The sequence below is a fragment of the Phasianus colchicus genome, chromosome 3, assembly GCF_987193195.1.
Source record: "Phasianus colchicus chromosome 3, bPhaCol1.hap1.1, whole genome shotgun sequence".
Taxonomy (NCBI): domain Eukaryota; kingdom Metazoa; phylum Chordata; class Aves; order Galliformes; family Phasianidae; genus Phasianus; species Phasianus colchicus.
Window position 1 is genome coordinate 35,766,257 of NC_143438.1, and position 17,807 is coordinate 35,784,063.

At 41.8% G+C, this 17,807-nt stretch overlaps 2 protein-coding genes across 6 annotated transcripts in view; one reads left to right on the top strand and one right to left on the bottom strand.

Moving 5' to 3' along the window:
• Positions 1 to 7,735, top strand: part of ERP44 (endoplasmic reticulum protein 44) — a 46,989-nt gene extending 39,254 nt beyond the window's left edge. The window contains exons 9-12 of the mRNA XM_031589082.2: positions 746 to 857; positions 1,318 to 1,459; positions 4,589 to 4,691; positions 7,142 to 7,735. Coding sequence (XP_031444942.1) covers positions 746 to 857; positions 1,318 to 1,459; positions 4,589 to 4,691; positions 7,142 to 7,243 — 459 coding nt within the window. The 3' untranslated portion in view covers positions 7,244 to 7,735. The remainder of the gene's footprint in view (positions 1 to 745; positions 858 to 1,317; positions 1,460 to 4,588; positions 4,692 to 7,141) is intronic.
• Positions 7,736 to 7,859: 124 nt separating this feature from the next.
• STX17 (syntaxin 17) overlaps positions 7,860 to 17,807 on the bottom strand; it is a 34,045-nt gene continuing 24,097 nt past the window's right edge. For all 5 annotated transcript variants that reach the window (XM_090137281.1, XM_031589085.2, XM_031589084.2 and 2 more), the window contains 4 exons: positions 15,169 to 15,287; positions 15,036 to 15,086; positions 12,901 to 12,987; positions 7,860 to 12,198 (listed from right to left, as the gene is read on the bottom strand). In XM_090137281.1, coding sequence (XP_089993407.1) covers positions 11,959 to 12,198; positions 12,901 to 12,987; positions 15,036 to 15,086; positions 15,169 to 15,287 — 497 coding nt within the window. In that variant the 3' untranslated portion in view covers positions 7,860 to 11,958. The remainder of the gene's footprint in view (positions 12,199 to 12,900; positions 12,988 to 15,035; positions 15,087 to 15,168; positions 15,288 to 17,807) is intronic.

Below are 17,807 nucleotides of genomic sequence, written 5' to 3' on the forward strand. Positions count from 1 at the left end.
ATATGTGTAGTTCATGCTTTGTGTTGGTTTGAAATAAAAATCCTGAACAAAATATTTAAGTAGTTCGTGCACTCATCTGTCCGTGGAGAGAGATCTTTAGAAGGTACTTATGAGGCAAGAATGCATTCCTTCAGGGAACTAAAGCCTGCCTGATTAACAGAGGCATTCATTTGTTTGTAACCTTTAGTAATGTGTTAGCTGTGAATTTACTAATGATACATTACAGTTGACCAGTCAGGACACACTTACAGCCATGTCATTAGTTTCTGCTTTTTTTTTTTTTTTTTCCTTGGGAATGCTTAAAGATGTGGTCTTAGGCAAAATCACCAACTTAGGATGTGAACCAACACAGGACGTGGTCCAGTATACATACTGAACTTTCATTTAGCACTCATCCCATATTGTGCTATTCAGGCCTTATTGCTGTTTCTCTGAAGATGTGTTTTGAGAATTGGACTGAGTAATTCTTTTGAGCAATTGTTCCATTGCACACGTATCCTTTCCTGAAATGTTGATAATGAAATGCCTTTATCCTTAAACTGCTGCATGTGATAAGGGTAAGGAAACATGGTTTCACCCGTGTCAGCTGGGTGTCTTCAATGAAAGGTCAGCAGTTAATGTCCTTAGTTATGTTGTTTCAGCTGTTTCTGAAGCAGGAATCTCACCGGCTTTGAAAATTGCTGGAATCACTCAAGTGTCTTTAGGAAATGGAAGAAATGTAACATATCTTTTGTTTTCTGTGCAGGAACTGACAGAAGAAGGCCTTCCTTTCCTCATACTTTTCCACATGAAGGATGATTTGGAGAGCTTAGAGAAATTCCAACAGGAGGTTGCACGACAATTAATAAGTGAAAAAGGTTTGTACCAACTTGTTACTGCTGGAACAGATTTTTGTTGTTGTTTTTTTTTTTTCCAGATGAGCTCAATATAGAGTGAAAGCAAATGTCTGAGTCCTAGGTTTGTGGGGTTTTTTTGTTGTTTTTTTTTTACTTCTTGACAGTGAAGATTGACTCCTCTAGAAGGATTAAAATAGAAACACAATGTGTTATTAGGTAACTATTTAAGAAAGCCTTCTTATCTAAATGATTTCAAACAGTTTGAGAGGACTTTAAACAAACTTCAGTTTGTATTGTGGCCAAAACCACTTTCAGGTAATTTGTTATTTTAGTGTGCCTCGTTATTTGAATCTGTTTTCAAGTTTTGCATGTTGTACCTATCTAATGTCTCTGCCTTTTAACTATTTGTGGAATTATATAGAGTTTCAGGGTAATAAAAAAAAAATCTTAATGTGGATTTTTATCTGCTCACAATTTTAAGGTACAATAAACTTCCTCCATGCTGACTGTGACAAATTCAGGCACCCGCTCCTCCACATTCAGAAGACTCCCACAGACTGTCCGGTTATTGCCATTGATAGTTTCAGGCACATGTATGTCTTTCCAGACTTCAATGACCTGTCGTAAGTATTTTTAGCTTTGAATTCGTCTTGAGAACAAAGGAAATCATGCTTATATTTTAAACAGGATCACAACAGGGAGATGAGTAAATATCGAATAGGTAACACTGCCTGTACATAATTCAGTATGAGAGCCTTAAAGTGATATGAATCCCCAGTGCAAGAAGGACATGAAGCTCATGAAATGGGTCCAGAGGAGGGCCACTAAGATGATCAGAGGGCTGGAGCACCTCTCCTGTGAGGAAAGGTTGAGGGAACTGGGCTTGTCTAGCTTGGAAAAGGTAAGACTCCAGGGAGACTTCATTGTGGCCTTTCAGTACTTGAAGGGTATGACTGTTGACGAGGGTGGATAGTGATAGGACACAGGGGAATGGCTTTAAACTGAAACACGAGAGGTTTAGGTTAGATATTAGGAGGAAGTTTTCACACAGAGGGTGGTGACACACTGGAACTGGTTGCCCAAGCAGGTTGTGGATGCCCCATCCCTGGAGGCATTCAAGGCCAGGCTGGATGTGGCTCTGGGCAGCCTGGTCTGGAGACCCTGCGCATAGCATGGGGGTCCTTTTCAACCCAGATCATTCTATGATTCTATGAATGGTAAAGTATTAATTTAAATAGAGTTCATTGCATTGTGCTAAAAGAGGATCTCGTGCTGGATGCTGCTACTCTTTCAAAGGTTTGCTATTTTCCTTAGTAGTTAGGTATTTAGAGCCTGACATGGTATCTGCAGTGGTGCTCTTTATGTAGCAATTAACTTGAAAAGTTTTAATGCACATAACATCTAACTGTTGTTCTGCAGTGATTATTGTAAAATCTACCATGTGAGAATTCCCTGCCTGTTGGTTTGGTTTTTCCTGCTTTGAGATTCCAGATTTCCTGCATTAGTGTAGCCTGGAGCACTGGCAAAGAAATCTTTGTTGACTGAGTTTCTGAAGCTTTCCAAGTGCAGCATGGGAAACAGCCAATCAATGGCATATTATTTCAATGAAGTGTGAGAGAGAAGTATCAGGGTGCTTTAATGAAATACCACTTTGGTAATTCCTCTCTACATCAGCCCATCCCTTCATAATGCGCTGCCTTGAAAGCAGCCATAGGAAGCAGATGTTTAGTTTCCTGGGCTCAGCTGAGGAGTGAAAGTGGGTACATTCTATCTTCAGGGATCTATAGGAGATCTTCAGGTGTTCTGTCTTTGTCTTCAAGTTGCGCATTAAACTCCATGTTCTGTCTCAAACGAGATAGCAAGCAGTGTATATATGCAGGTAAGTGTTGGGTAGGAATCTAAGCTTTGAGACTTCAGCTTTTGCCCATTCTTGCTTTTAAAAGCTCAGTGTATTTTTATTATAGATCACTTTGGTTGAAGCCAAAGATTCAAAGCTGATACTTAGCACACAAGGTGAACGTTCCAGCAGGCATTTTTCTACCTGAAATGTTTATGCTCAGAAGGAAGGTTTGGTCCCAGCTTCTCCCTGTAATTCTCCACAGGCTTTGTCTGGAAGTGTGGTCCATGAGTTTTATGGATCTGTAACAGTGCTTTTCAGACATCTAAAGCTATGCATGTTGAAATCCTGATTGTGACCATTTTTCTCCTTTTGTTCCTTTTTGTTCCTGAACATCAGTTCTTAAAAAAAAAAAAAAAAAAAAAGAGAGAGAGAGAGAAATTGTGGGATATTTGCATTTTGAAAGCACTCTGGATTGTCACTTTTAAAACAGTCCTAAAATAAATCATGCTTAGTTTAGACTTTCACCTTGCCTGTTTTATGCATCCTGTTTCTGGTGTCAAAATATGTACCTGTTAAGGTACTTTTCTTTCTTTTCCTTTCCAAACTGGCCCCAGATTTCCCCTTCCTGCCACCAACCAATAGTGATTGGATACCCACACTTTCAGCACTGGCCCACCAGAAGATCTCTCTTTGGCTTGTAGCATTGCTGTCCTCTTTTGGGAGTTGCATGTTGAAGAACAGCTTTTTCAGAGGCAATTCAGACCATCTCCCAGGATCTTCTCCTCCTGCTTTGGCCACTTGGTCCTGTTCAGCTGGTTGTTGGGAGGTGGTGACATGGACTGTTCAGTGGGTCAGTTGTAGCTTTTCAGAGAGAACTGGCTGAGCTACAAGGTGCCCTTGCTGCATTAAGAGAGAAGAAGTTGAAGGGGAGTGCCTCCAGCGATGCGGTTGACCTTTGAGAGCCTGAAACATTTCAGGGGCCCAAGGAGCAGCAGTTCTGCTGTTTGAGCAGCTGGGCTGGAATGAGCATCCTTCTCTACATCAGCGCTAATTCCCAATCCTGTTTGGGAGGGGAGGAGGTCCCTCCAAATATCACTGCACTACTGGTTAGTTACAGTTACCAGCACTGCTGCTCGGATACGTTGTGTCAGAGGGTTACACTAATTCTTATCCATAGAATTTAATGGTGATCTGGAGTGTTGCTGGTAGCAGCCTCTCGCTTTGTTCTGCTTTCCTAAATATAATCATTAGTGTATTGAAGGATTCCTTACAATTCCTGACTTTATTCATCAATTATCTTTTGATTGTTTATATGATGATGCTCACGTTAGTTTTTTATCTCATCTTTAATGCTTATTAGATCAACTTGCTTTAAGCTTCTTATTCTATTTGACATCTCCCAAATAATTCTGGATGCTGCAGTTTAGCATACTTGCTGTGGGTGACAGTAGATGATCTCAGATTAGATTTAAATTGATATCCTCTTAGTGCTTATCTCTAGTGTACGTGCAGTTACTCAGGCAGTAGAGAACCTTTCAAAGATGTTTTGTCAATATTGCTACCCAACTGTCATTTGTATCTGTAAACTGTGCATTTGGAGCCTGCTGTTCCCTCTTACATGATGGTTAGTGGAGAGCTGAAGCGAGTATACAATGAAGTTATTGGCTAGCACAGCTCTGTGGGAGTTATTGAAAAGATGAAATACTTGCTGTGTTCTCAAGAGACGGGAAAGAAAAAGAAGCTGGTAGGATGCCTTAACCAACCACTTGCTTTCTGTCCTGTACTAATCACTTAAAAGTAGGCATAGTGTGCCAGATGGACAGAAGTTGGCTACTCTAAGCAGTGCACTTTGTCTTCTGTGTTTGGACTTAACTTCTTATAAACATGTGGGTGTTTGGTTCATTTGTTTCAGAATTCCAGGTAAACTGAAGCAATTTGTACTAGACTTGCATTCTGGAAAACTGCATAGAGAGTTTCATCATGGCCCTGATCCAACTGATGTAGCACCTGGACAGGTAAGGTTACAGAAAATACATTTAATTTGGCCATTTAATAAATACTTTTTTCCCCTCCTTTTTATAGGTGTACTTCTTAATGCGTATATGCTTTTAACTCCAGTTGCCTAAAAGAGCAGAAGTTGTTTTCTATTTTGCTGTTTAACCAAAGCTGCTTTTGGTTAAAGGGAGGGAGAACATTAGGGGGAAACAGGTTCCAATTTGCCTTACATAATGGAAGAATGTAAGAGTAGCTGTTATCTCCACTGAAAGGTCTTGGGCTAGATGGCTGCTCTGAGCTCATAAAGCTGCTCTTGTTTCAGTGGGGAAAACTGATTTTATATATAGCTGTAGAAGTAAAATAGATGATTGTTGCTCATACAACACACTGAGGGAATGCTTCTAAAGGGAAACATCATTGACTGTTTTAATTATTTACTTGTGGTCACAGTTCAAGCAGGAGGCAGATTATTAGAGTGTCAGTGAAAGACTGATAAGCGGCAGTAGGGCTTATTACTTTTATTAATGTAGTTAAAAAGCAGCATTAATAGTGCTCACACACTGCATTTGTCAGTTCAGATTCCTGTTGGTTCTGCTCAAAGACTATTACACTCACTATTACGTACATGGCAGTCATTCTTGGGATCTTTTCAGGAAGAAAAAGGATCTAATAGATCCTTCTCCAGACACCTCATTGCTTTAGTTCAGCCTAGCATGAGGCAGCAAAGAAAGAATGTGGTTACCAGCCCTGAGTCCCTCTGCTCAGCCCCATCTGTCTGTGTCTCGGCCCTTTATCTTCATGATATACCCTTGTGCTCACATGAGAAAGAGTGTGAGTACACGTCTGTCAGGCAACCTTCTCAATACTTCAGGCCCTGTCTAAAGACATATTTGCTTTTGAATACTGTTTTTGACTTAAATGGTTTATTTTCTAGGGCTTAAGGAGCTGTGTTGGTCTCAGAGGACCCTTCCCTCATATTAGAGCACCTTGGACTATTCCAGAACCCATAGGTCAGAGATTGTTAAGGCCCCTTGTCCTGGTTATCTGTAGGGTGGAGTAAAGTAGGCTCCATGCTAAGGATGTTGAGCACAGCCTCCTGTTGTTCTGCTCAAAGTTAACAGAATGAAAAGCAGAAAAGCCCTGGAGGAGGGGCAGGGCAGTAACATATAATGCAGGAGCGGAGGTTGGACCAGCAGCTGCAAAAGCCTGCAGATGGCTGAGCTGGGAACTATTCCCAGTACTCTCCAGCCAGGTTGTGAGCGACTGGCCTCGCAGCAGAACTGGATGTTAAAATCAGGGTTGTCTCTGATGCTGGAATACACTGAATTCTTTCCTGTGCCAACACTCTACCCCATGCACAGATTGTTCAAGTAAACTCAAACTGGCATCAGGTTTTCTTTAGAGAAACTGCACAGGAGCTTGTGAGCAGTGGTGGTATCAGTGCCAGGTAAAGCAGTGTAAGGCGCTGCGAGCAGAGGATACCCATGGCTGCAGCCATTGGGAAGAAGCAAGTTGGCTGTGCTGTGCAACAGGAGGCAGGAGGGGTTGCCTTGGGCAGGGTGGGGATGACTGACTGCTTCTGAATGTTATGACGACTGTTTAAACACAAAGGCTGAATTTTTCCCCTGTTAGTTCCTTTAGCTAGTAACTCCCCGTATTTCTCAAGAATTCAATGAGCATCTTGAATTCAGGTCAGTGGGAGGAAAGGCAGATGTGGTTGAGTGGAGCTGGAGACTGAGGCAATCAGCTTAGGGCTGGACATACTTGGAAGCAACTGCAGTGTGTTGGAAGCTTAGCCAGGGTGGAAGGAAACTTGCTAATTTTCTGAGTTCTGCTGCATATCTAGGCCCAGGCTCACTGCGTGGAGCTGCAGACTAGCTTGTCTCCTTTCTTCCTTAAAAAATGCACACCAAAATCCAGAGTCCTTCATTTGTTTCCTTTCTCATCGGTGTACAGTATCCTGCCAGCACATGGAAGATGTGCAAGCCTGTGCAATGAAAGTACTGGACATAAATTAAACTGGAGGCTGCTGTCCCGTGTCACTTGTGTCCCTTGAGTTGCATGTGTTACTTTTAGTTTTTATAGGAAATTAATTTTAAAGCATTCTGGCAGCAATTGCACTTTTGCCCTGCTGTCTCAAAAATGAACACACAAACCACACCACCTTCAAAGCAAGTGGTGGACACTCAAGTGTACAGTAGGGTGCATTCAAAATACTATTAAATCACTTGTGTAGAAACTTACAGGTTGACCTTTCAGCTCTGCTTACAGAAGGAATGTCCTTAACTGATGGTACTTAATTTGTGTCACGATGTTTATTCACCTGCTTGGGCCTTTGCATTTCCAATGAAAGCTCCATGGTTTTCCAATGAAAGCTGGCTGGTTGTACACACCCATAATTGTCTGTGTAGTGGAGGGGACTGATCATCACAATGAATCTAACATGCACTGTTACTGCTCTGTTTTTCAGCCAATTCAGGATGTAGCCAGCAGCCCGCCAGAGAGCTCCTTCCAGAAACTGGCACCCAGTGAACATAGGTACACCTTATTGAGGGAAAAAGATGAACTTTAAAAACTTGAACTAATCTTGCAAGCCTTTCAGACAGCAGCATTGACTTCCGTGTGGTGGAAATAGTAAACCTATATTTTCATAATTCTACGTGTATTTTTATTTTGAATAAACTGAAAAATAATTTTTTTCTTCCCCAGGCTTGTAAATAAATTGATTTGGTGGGTCCTTCTGTACAGCATCTTTCCAACAGTACGTTCTTAATGCTCTAGTAAAATGCCAGAGACCCATCCAGACACTTGATGTAACAATTCTGTAAAACTTTTATAATCCAAATGAAGGTATCCCTGCCAGAGACATGCTGTTAACTTGCACTATCCCATTCAATAGGATTTTGGGGTTGTTTTCTGTGTAATCTTGGTAGTATGTGCTTTCCGTTCTTCTTCATGTGAACAGCTCTCCTGGTAATCTATTTCTTTGTCACATTTTTCTCCAACTTGAGAGGGTCTTCTATTCTGGATACTTGGGAGGGGAATAAATTAAAGTTTTACAGAATCTTGTGTGGTGCTTTACTGGGTCTAAATGTTTAAGCAGTTCTGATTATTAAAATACTAAGTGAGGAAAGGTGAAGTTGTAATGATAATGGCTGTATTTTGCATGGTAGGGCTGTATAGGCCAGCTCGTTTGCTGGAATGAAGACATGGTACACACACGTTGTGTTAAAACAACACCAGTGTTAGAGATGCTTCAGAGTAAAAGAGGAGTAGGGCAGACAGACAGCACCACGACTATTCAAGTGTTTGCATTCCAAATTGTGATACTCTTGTGTGGCTTTTCATTGCACACTCTGAATTTTGCTCCGAAAAAGGAATTATCTTTGTGGGCTTTTCTGTTGTGTATAATACAAGAATATGGGCTTATCTCAACAACTGTAAAAGCTGCTTGGTGAGGTGAACATAAAGAAACTGTAAGATGCAAAAAAAAAATAGAATTCTGGGGGCATGGCTGGAGACTAATTAGTTCTGCATTTGCACAGCACATGCTGTGAGCATCCACATCTGTGACTTGGGGCACCAAAGAGGCAAGCTGCTTCTCTGGGCATGTGGTTCTCAGTGGGTTCCTGTTTACTTCAGTGAGTGCCCCAACTCCTGCAACTCACAACTCAGGATTCCTTTTCCTCTCAGCTAGGTCAGCTCCTCAGGTATGTGACAGAAGAGTGATGTGTGCCTGTGCAGCTGTGCAAGCACTGCTCCCAGCAGAGCCTGCTCAGTGAAGCACCTGCATCCACAGCCACCTGTGGAGGACACAGTTTAGCACTAAGCTCTCAGCACTACGCTGCAGCTAACTGAGCAGATGCAGAACTGGTAGCTCACTGCAAGACTGTTCTTAAGCTGGTGGGCTTCTTCTCTTGTGGCTTTTTTGGTCTGTTTTGTGATTTTGGAGTTTACATTAAGTTTCAAAAAGCCAGATCTTCTGTTTGATAGCAAGCCAAGCATTTTATCAGCTATCATACCACCTTCAGCTTGAATCCAAAACTGATGGGTAGTTTTTAAGGCTGAAATTCCTGCATGGTGCCTGTAGGGGCTCATCTTGTGACATTTGGTGGATGACACTTGAGTTTCTCTTGCTGGAGAGAGATAGAGCCTCATTCTATGTCCAGTGATTCAATGGCTTTCCCTGTGGAAATCAGATATGCCAGCCCACGCCCAGCCCCATTTTTACTCTGTGTTTGCTCTTTTGAGCAAGGACTTGTATCGGGAACTCTGGCATCCCTGCACAAGGTGCCAGTTAGCTGACAGATGTGTGCTGAAGTCACATCGTCGTGTGTTTGTTGGACTAGGACCTCATTCTCCTGGGTTCTTTGTGGTCATGGACACAGATATACAAACTTCTAAGTGATTTTTTCTTTCTATTTGCAAGTAGTGTTGAACAGCAGAAATCTAGTTACGTCTAACACGATGGTCAGCAGCTTTTGAAGTATCATAAGATACAAAGAATTTACCTAAGTAGAGCAAGTAAGGTGTTTAAACACTGGTAAACTCTGATCTTCTACAACATTGGTCTCAGCTCCTTAGTGGTTGGCAAACCACTCCCCAAGGCTCTCCTGAGAAGCTATCAAACAACAGGAACATTATCCCCACACAGAATAAAGATGTTCCAAACTCACATTGAACTCGAGCAGTGGTTTGAAGTACCAGATCTGCACCAGTTCTTAAATACCTGAAATGCTTTGGGAACTTGTGTTGATTTCAGTCAATGTTCATATTTTACAGTGGAAGTATGTAGTTTAGTAACTCAATACAGGATTCTTTAATGTTAATAATAATTTTAATAACAATTATTGAAGGATTGAACTTTTTGATGTCAAAAGGGAATAAAATCTGACGTTCTAAATCAGTTCTATGCAGATAGGCAAAAACTTTGGTTTGGTCTGGAAGCATTATGTATAGCTTACATATCTTCTAACCAATGTGCCTACCAATTTGAATGTAGTGTACTTACTCAGGTGCCCGTATTTTTTTGCTCATGTAAGTAACTCATCTATTTAAAAAATAAAATCATAGCTTAAGTAATAGCCCCCCACATTTAGTGTGTGCACAATGGTTTGAAATTGCTTCCTTAAAGCCTCAAGGAAGAACAGTCCTTGTGTGAGATGCTTGATGAAGAGAGCATGGGGGAAGCTGACCCTGGCTGAGCAGTGACAGAAGTTCCGTTTGGTGGTGTGGATTGTCCCAGCCTTAGGAGCAGTGAGGAGGTCCTGCGGTGTCTGCTGCCATTTAAGTGCATGAGGCTCAGAATCAGACAGTAGGAAAGCAGATCTGGCTATTTTAAATCATACCACGACTCAACCACAGTTTCCACGTAAGCACTTCTTCCTTGGTTTCTTTCTTTAAAAGTAGAAATTATTACCAGTCACTGGAATTAACAGCCTTCACACGAAGCTGTTACAAACTCATTAAATATATTTACATCCAAAGTAGATGCATTTAAAGAAAAGGTTTTTTGCATGACAGGAGGAAACGCGCTGAATTACTCGGGTTGCATTTCCCACTCCGGCTGATTTTTCAGATGTAGGCACTGTGGCTTCAGCACACGCAGTGCTGACAATGTTCATGATTACTTGTGAGAACCATTCTTGTACACGTTGCTTCCCTGAGCCTCAGCCCTACTTAAAACAGATGCGCTGCTCTGGCTGATAGCAATTCCAATCACACTGTAAAAGTAGTATGGAAGAACTGTTCAGAAAAAGATGCTTGTGCTGTAATTAACAGTTGCTTACTGTGTCTCTAGGCACAAAAACTTATCATCTGTCATTAGCAGATGGTTCTTTTCATGCTTAACAAAAGGGAGCTCTCTGTATGCACAGTTTGCTTCTGTATCCAGCATTCCCTGCTAGGGAACCTGAGGGCAACGGTGTGTGACTATTAGAACCGGACTGGACCAATCCTACAGAGCTCAGGATGAGCTGAACAGTGTAAAACTTAAAGCAGCAGCCCCCCAACTCCAACTTCTGTTCCCCCAACCAGCAGCAGCAATAGTGTGGGAACCATTCTCAAAAGATGGAGGTAGGACTATATGCATAACAGTAAGACAATGCAAAAATAAAAGCATTAGCACTCTGGTGTACAACAGCAGGTTACAGAAGCAAATGGCTTCTGAAGCACTGAAATCAGGAAGGCAGAATATTACTGTAAAAAGCTAGAGAAAGCCCTAACAACACATCCCAAAATCTCCACTGAAAATGCCAAGAGGCAGCCATATAGGGGGAACAGAGCACAAGTCTCAGAGCTGCCCCACTGAACACGCTTCTCACCAGGCCTTGCTGCTTCTCCATCCACCCTAGATATAAAACATACCCACCTTTGAATAAAGGCCATGGAGGGAGCACACCTCCAGCGAAGCTCTCCCTCCATGGCACTGCTGGTGCCAGGACAGGAGAAGCAAGGGCAGCAGCTGGCCCTGAGCACTGCTAAAGGCAGCTGAGGCTCCTGGCTCAGTGTTGGAGTTTGGCACTTCATTCTGAACAAGGTTCTGAAGAGCCATGGAAAATGACTCCTTCCCCCAGTGCTGCTTCTTGGGCTATTTAAGTCTTAACTATGCTTCGAATAACTGAGGAGTACACAAAATAAAATAAAAGATGCTGATCTGAGCTGGCTGATGCAGACAGGTGCTGGATATACATGTGTTTTTCCACATTACTCAGCCAATGTTTTAACCTTACTCTATGACAAACAGTGCTTCCCTGTGCATAGCTGTTCTGTCCTGGTGGTATATACAGGAGGAGTTTGGGAATCCAGATAATGGAGAGGAGATTTTAAAGTGCCCTGAACATAAAGGATAGGTGGGAGCTTATTTTCCTGCCTCTGGCAGACAGGAATTTGGAATAATATACAATGATTACTGTAATAATATAATACAAGCTCTGGCTTCTGGGGAGGGTGTTCATGAGAAAGCACTATTTTTCTAAATCTCTTTATCTGAAAGGTATTTTGTGCAAATTTGGCTTGAAGCACCTGTCACCCATCAGCTGTTCACATATCTCCTTTAAGAATTTTTTAATTAAAAGTTACCCTATAGTTCTTAAGAGTTAAAAGATTGAAGTCACTTATCACGTCTGAAAACAGAAAGCCCCAAAGTCCTGACATTACTGTTTCACCCTTCCCATGTAACTGTACTGCTGCAGAATTCACACCTCAGCCTCAAATCTAAAGCAGGAGGCTGCAAGTCTGTCATTAGCACAGCTACTGTACTTCTGTTCCTCATAATGAGTCTATACTTTAGCTGGATTTTTTGGCACTTTGGCAAGAAAGCTCTGGACAGCTGCAAGAGACCTGCTCGATCTGTTTCTGTTTTCTTCTTTGTATCAGTTTTCCACCTGTGAAACCCAAAATCCCACCACCAAGTGCAGCTGCAATTCCTGCCACTTTGAAGCCTGCAAGGAGACCAATGGGACCCCCCACCACTCCTCCAATGACTGCACCTGCCACGGGCAGAGCTGCCAGCTTGTATTTTGCAGCCTAGAAGGAATAAAAAAAGAAAAAGGGTTAGAACCCTTTCCTGTTGCGAGGTGTGTTTTTCTTCTCATTGCTCCTGGCAATGATTTGAATGCTCAGCAATAAATACACTTGACATATTAGTATTAGGAAAAAAGATGCTCTACTATCCACATGTATGAATCCCAAACAATTGAAAACTGAGCTCTCTCACGTATGCAGCTTGGAGCCAGATCTTCTACATGCTACTGGCTGACTGTACACACTATTTATGACCTTGTCTCCATCATTAAATCAAGTGAGAAACAGAAAATGCTCAAACTTAATAACATGCCTGAATCCAGGCTTGTGGCTTATTAGCAGCTCTCACTGACATCATGTCCATCGGAGCTGCATGTTCCCCATTGCTCTGTTGTTTCACACTCATCTGATTCCTGTGAGCCAATCACTGAATGCTCACATCTTTGCAGGTACACCGAAGTAGCATTAGAGTATCACATAATGTGATTTGAAGGAAAAAAAAAAGTATTTTCTAGTAGCCTGGGTGCGATAGAAAATTACAAGAGAGATTGATTTTTTTTTCCCCCTGCTACCTGTGGGTCATTTCTTCCTTATTTCCTTAATTGCTGGCTCCCTCAGCATTAAAGATGGCAGATCAATGGGGTTAATACAGAGGTTGCTGGGAAGCAGAGTACCATTGATCCAGCAGCAGGAGCAGATCCCTACCTTCGCCAGGTTTTTGGTTCCCTCCTCTGTATTCGCAGCAGCACTGTTGACGTGGTCTTCAATCCTGTCAATCTTCTCCTGCTGAGACTAGATGCAAAGGAATTATGAGTGAGGGAACCTGCTGGGAAGCAGCGGTGAGCCAATACACACCATTTTAATGCCTGTAATCAGGGCCCCACAGCTGCTTTCATCTGCCACACACTGCAGCCATGCAGCCTTAATGGTGGTTCATTAATAGGATCTGATAAACTGCGCTGAAATTACAAACTTACTTAAAAAAAAGCTTAACTGTCAAATAATAATATGGTGGGAATATTACACAATGCATTGCTACTGTTAGAGAAAACAACCCATAACATATGATTTCTAAATCTTCTCTGTGAATAGATGAGCTTGCACTTCAAAGGGGAAAACAATCCAAACTAGCATTTCTGTTTCCTGCTGAGCTTCATGTTCAAAAAAAGGTCTATAAAAAGCATTTATCAGTACCAACTGCAACATACAAAGTTGTGCCAAGAAATCTAAATATCAGTACTTAATTAGGATATTATAAAACACTGACTAGCCTGGTCTGGTATTAAATGTGGAGGCTGGTGGCCCTGCCTGTGGCAGGGGGGTTGGAGATTCATGATTCTTGAGGTCCCTTCCAACCTGGGCCATTCTGATTCTGACTGTGGTTTTCACTTTACAAATACAACAGTAACTACTGAAATATACTTGCTACTGCTTTATCTTTCATTGTTCTCTGATTTAAAAGATTTAAAAGAAGTATTCCATCCTTCCTCAAAATGCAGTAAGATTCCCCTGCAGTCTCTCAGAGAACACTGGAGCAGCAGACAGAGAAGACAGAGAGAGAGTTTAGTGGGTTTGTCCTTACTGATCTCTATGGTACTGAGGCTATTTCGTGCCTCAGATGGCTTATGGTCTCCTTAAATACAAGGCAGTCACAACTTTGTCCTCTTTCAAACTCAGAAAATGCTGAGTCCAGCTGTGGTATCTTCACCTACCGTCTATCGAAGACCACTGAACACTTCTGACTCGTCTAATGTCTAATGATGGTTATGTGTAAAATCCAGTCCTGGGAACAGGAACCCATCCTTTCTAAAGTCCCTTTCCAGCCCAACAAATCTCATGTGTGAAGCAGCACAGATTCTAGAGAAAGAACAAAAGCTCTTTTATCTATCCCAAGCAGCCCAATAGCAAGGGGATTAGATTAAACAACGCTTGTGGCAGTTGAGAATGGGGGGTTTAAACTCCCAGTGGCAAAGGAAGAATTAAACACTGGGAACTGAGCATGGTTGATAAAAGATGCCACATTTATAAATATAAAGAAAGAGCATGATGGAGGTGAGGGAAGCTTGAGACTCTTCCTAGTACCCCTGGTTAAAAAATTAAAGTACCTGAAAGATGTTCAACCTGTGCAGTGAAGTCTTGTAGCCACTGTTACCCCTGGAAACTATAAGAATTAATGGGACCTGGCTACAAGTCTGATGTCAGCTCTGCAGAGCTGCTTCTGAAGTTCCTCAGGTGGCAAAGGGCATTGGCTACAACATCAGGAGTTGCTCAGGAGCAACTAGCAGCACTAGTGCTGAAATGAAAGAATACTGCCTCCACAGAAATCTACCTTGCCAGGACCTGAACCAATAGGAACAGAAGAGGAACAAACAACAGTCCTCTTCTGTTACTACTTGAAAACCAGAAGAAAACTTTCTAATTTAGTGCTAGATAATTCAATATAAATGTAATCCATGACTTTGGAAAGTTATCAAATGTACAAATCATCTGAAACTAAAGGAGTATTTACCGTGCCATTTAGGAGTATTTAGGTGCCATGTAGCAAAGTCAGGACTTTTACCTGTGCATCCTGGCTAACTGTGGGGAAATACACTGCCTCCATTCAATGGGGGACATCTTCCTGAAGTTCCCAACAGTATCTCTAATTTCATAATCTTAATTTATTTAACACCGGACTGAATAAATTCTGTTAATGTGATTCTGCTATTCTGTTGTTGTTATTAAGTGGCAACTAGCTCAGTCTGCACTCAAATTACAGACAGGAGAACTGCTCTCCTTTTTTCCCCCACTCACCCTCATTTTTGAAAGCTTCTAATACAAAATGCAGAATTAATACTTACACTGACTAACACAGAAAAGTCAGTCACCAATTGGCTAAGCTGAATCAAGTCCTGCAAAGAAAAAAAAAAAAGTTATTCTGTAACTTGTTAAAAGCAAGAATACCAACACGATAGTAAAGGAGTCCCAGCATACCTCTTCTAATGTTTCCCAGGACTCAGCTGCATTTTCATTCTGAGGTATCTCCGGAAGGGGAGAACACATCTGGATTAAACTTTGAGATCCATCATTTGCTTCTGTGTTGTATGAAGTTTCTGTATGAAAAAAATATGATGTTTATAAATAAACACAATGGAACAGATTGCACATGCAGGTGACATGCAAAATTTCTCACTCTTGATGTTTCTCATGGATAAATTAATATTTAAAATAATTCAAGGCTAGGAACAGCCCCGACAACTACCACACAGGCACTACACAATTTCCTAAAAGGAAGTTATTGCCAAAGAAATGGGCTCATATCCAACAGTGCACTTTCACAAGCAGTTCTGAGCATGATGAGAAACTTGCACTGCTGAAGTTAGGGCCAGTCCATTAATTTCCTATTAGCTGAGCTTTAAAAATTTGCAGAAGAAAATTGAGCTTGGGATAAAACCTTCATTTACACGTGATATCTAAACACTGCACTTCCAAAGCTGGTCATTTATTTTATGATTATTGTGCTACCACAGTCTGGTTTTCAGCTGTTTCAGCCTAGGAGTAGCTAGAGAAAAATTGTGAAGTAAAAGGCATGAAAACCAAGTACCATGCTGCCAAACACATAGTGCTCTGTCCCACTGGTAATGATACTGTGATGATGGCAAACATTTAAAGCTCAGCAGGATAAAGATGTAAAGATGTTCTTGAGCACCTTCCTTTCTAAACTGTCTGTGCTGAGTATGAAAGACAGTAAGACAAATTACTGAGGAAAAGATGTGGAAGGTAGCATGGTGGAAGGCAGATACAATTAACACATACATGCATACCTTCTCTAGCCAAAAGCCTCATCTTGAGCCATTATGGCTGTAATGGACAAGTGCCTAATTATGGATGGTAATTCAGTGCTAGTTAAGAACAGCAGCAAGTTTGAGTCTGTTGTAAGGATTAAATAATAGCTTGGGAGTATGAAAAGCAGGCTTGAAGAACTTACGTATCTCAACACAGTGCAAAGATCATGCTAATTTAATAAGATTTCTGAAAGATGGCTACTTTAGAAGGACACTGGTGTTTATTCCTTAGGAGGGTGGAAAGCTTAATGTGAGGAAGACTGGAGAGGTATTTCTAACAATACTGTAGTGTAAATATTACATTAAAGTTTTCCATGGAAGCAATGGATGTGCCAAGGTACTGTAACAATATTATATAACTGTTACTGCAACTGATATGAACAATGAAAAATGAATAAAAATAACTTATCTCAATAAAAATTGAGTAATAAAGCATGCTAATACATGGAATTAATTTAAGATAAAATAAAAACATTTTTATAACGTGTCCATTGTTCAACATTTTTATCCCGGCATTTCAGAAGACAGCGTGCACCAAATCTTACTACTCTCAGATCAATACAGTTCTAACATCAGTAAAGCTGACACTCAGCCATAATGCCTAAGCATGCAGAGAAGCACTGCAACAGTGGTGGACTAAGTTTTATTTCAGGCCTGTTTTTTAATTACTACTATCCCTTTTCCTTTCAAACTCCAGACAAGGAAGGCACTTTAACTTCTACTACCATCACCTACTCTTCCAAAATATATTTTTGATCTGTAACATCAGATTAATTAGAACCACAGAACATCCCATGTTGGATGGGACCCTCAAGGATCAAGTCCAGATTCTGGCTCCGCACAGCACCACCCAGCACTCAGACCACATATCTGATATCAGTGTCCAGACGCTCCATGAACTCCAGCACTCGGGGCCATGCCCACAGCCTCGTGCAGCCCGTTCCATGCCCACCGCCCTCTGGTGCAGACCCTTTCCCTCAGCCCCACTGCCCTCCCCTGACACAGCTCCATGCCGTTCCCTCGGGCCCTGCCGCTGTCACACAGAGCAGAGCTCAGCGCTGCCCCTCCGCTCCCTGTGAGGAGCTGCAGCCGCCATCAGGCCTCCCCTCAGCGCCTCTGCTCTGCGCCGAGCCAACACAGGGACCTCAGCTGCTCTTCACACGTCTTCATAGTGCTCCTTTGGACATTCTAACAGTTCTGTGTCCCTTTCATATTGCAGCACTGAGAGCTGCACAAGCAGCTGGAAGTGAGGCTGCACAGCACAGAGCAGAGTAGGACACCCTTTTCCCTCTCCTGGTGTCAGTGCTGGGCTTGGGGCACCCCGGGACTCTGCTGGCTTTAAGTACAGCATAACTTGTTGGTCTTAACGTCAAACACTCCGTTCTAAAATAGTCCTTTTCTTAGTACAGTTTATCCTGTATCAAAATGTATGCATTTTTTGGACAAACCAATTTTCCTGAATATTCTGACACTTGATATTGGTTTTGAGCATTGGATCCCATTCCAATCCCTCATGACCCTATTTCAAAACCCAGTTTCTTCTGCCAAGAAATTGTATTCTAATCAGCCACATGCATGCTCATTTGGCTGAAATTACAATATTCTTAATTCAAAAGTGGAAAAAAAGAAGTCTTTAAGCATATTTGCCTCCTTACAAATTACATCCCCTGCTCTAGTCTGTCCTTAGTAACCCATGCTGACCTACTGCAGAAAAGCACGTCCCTCAAAACACAGAAATGACGCTGAAGATTTGAGTGGCACAAAATCAAGAGAACTTACATTTTCAGT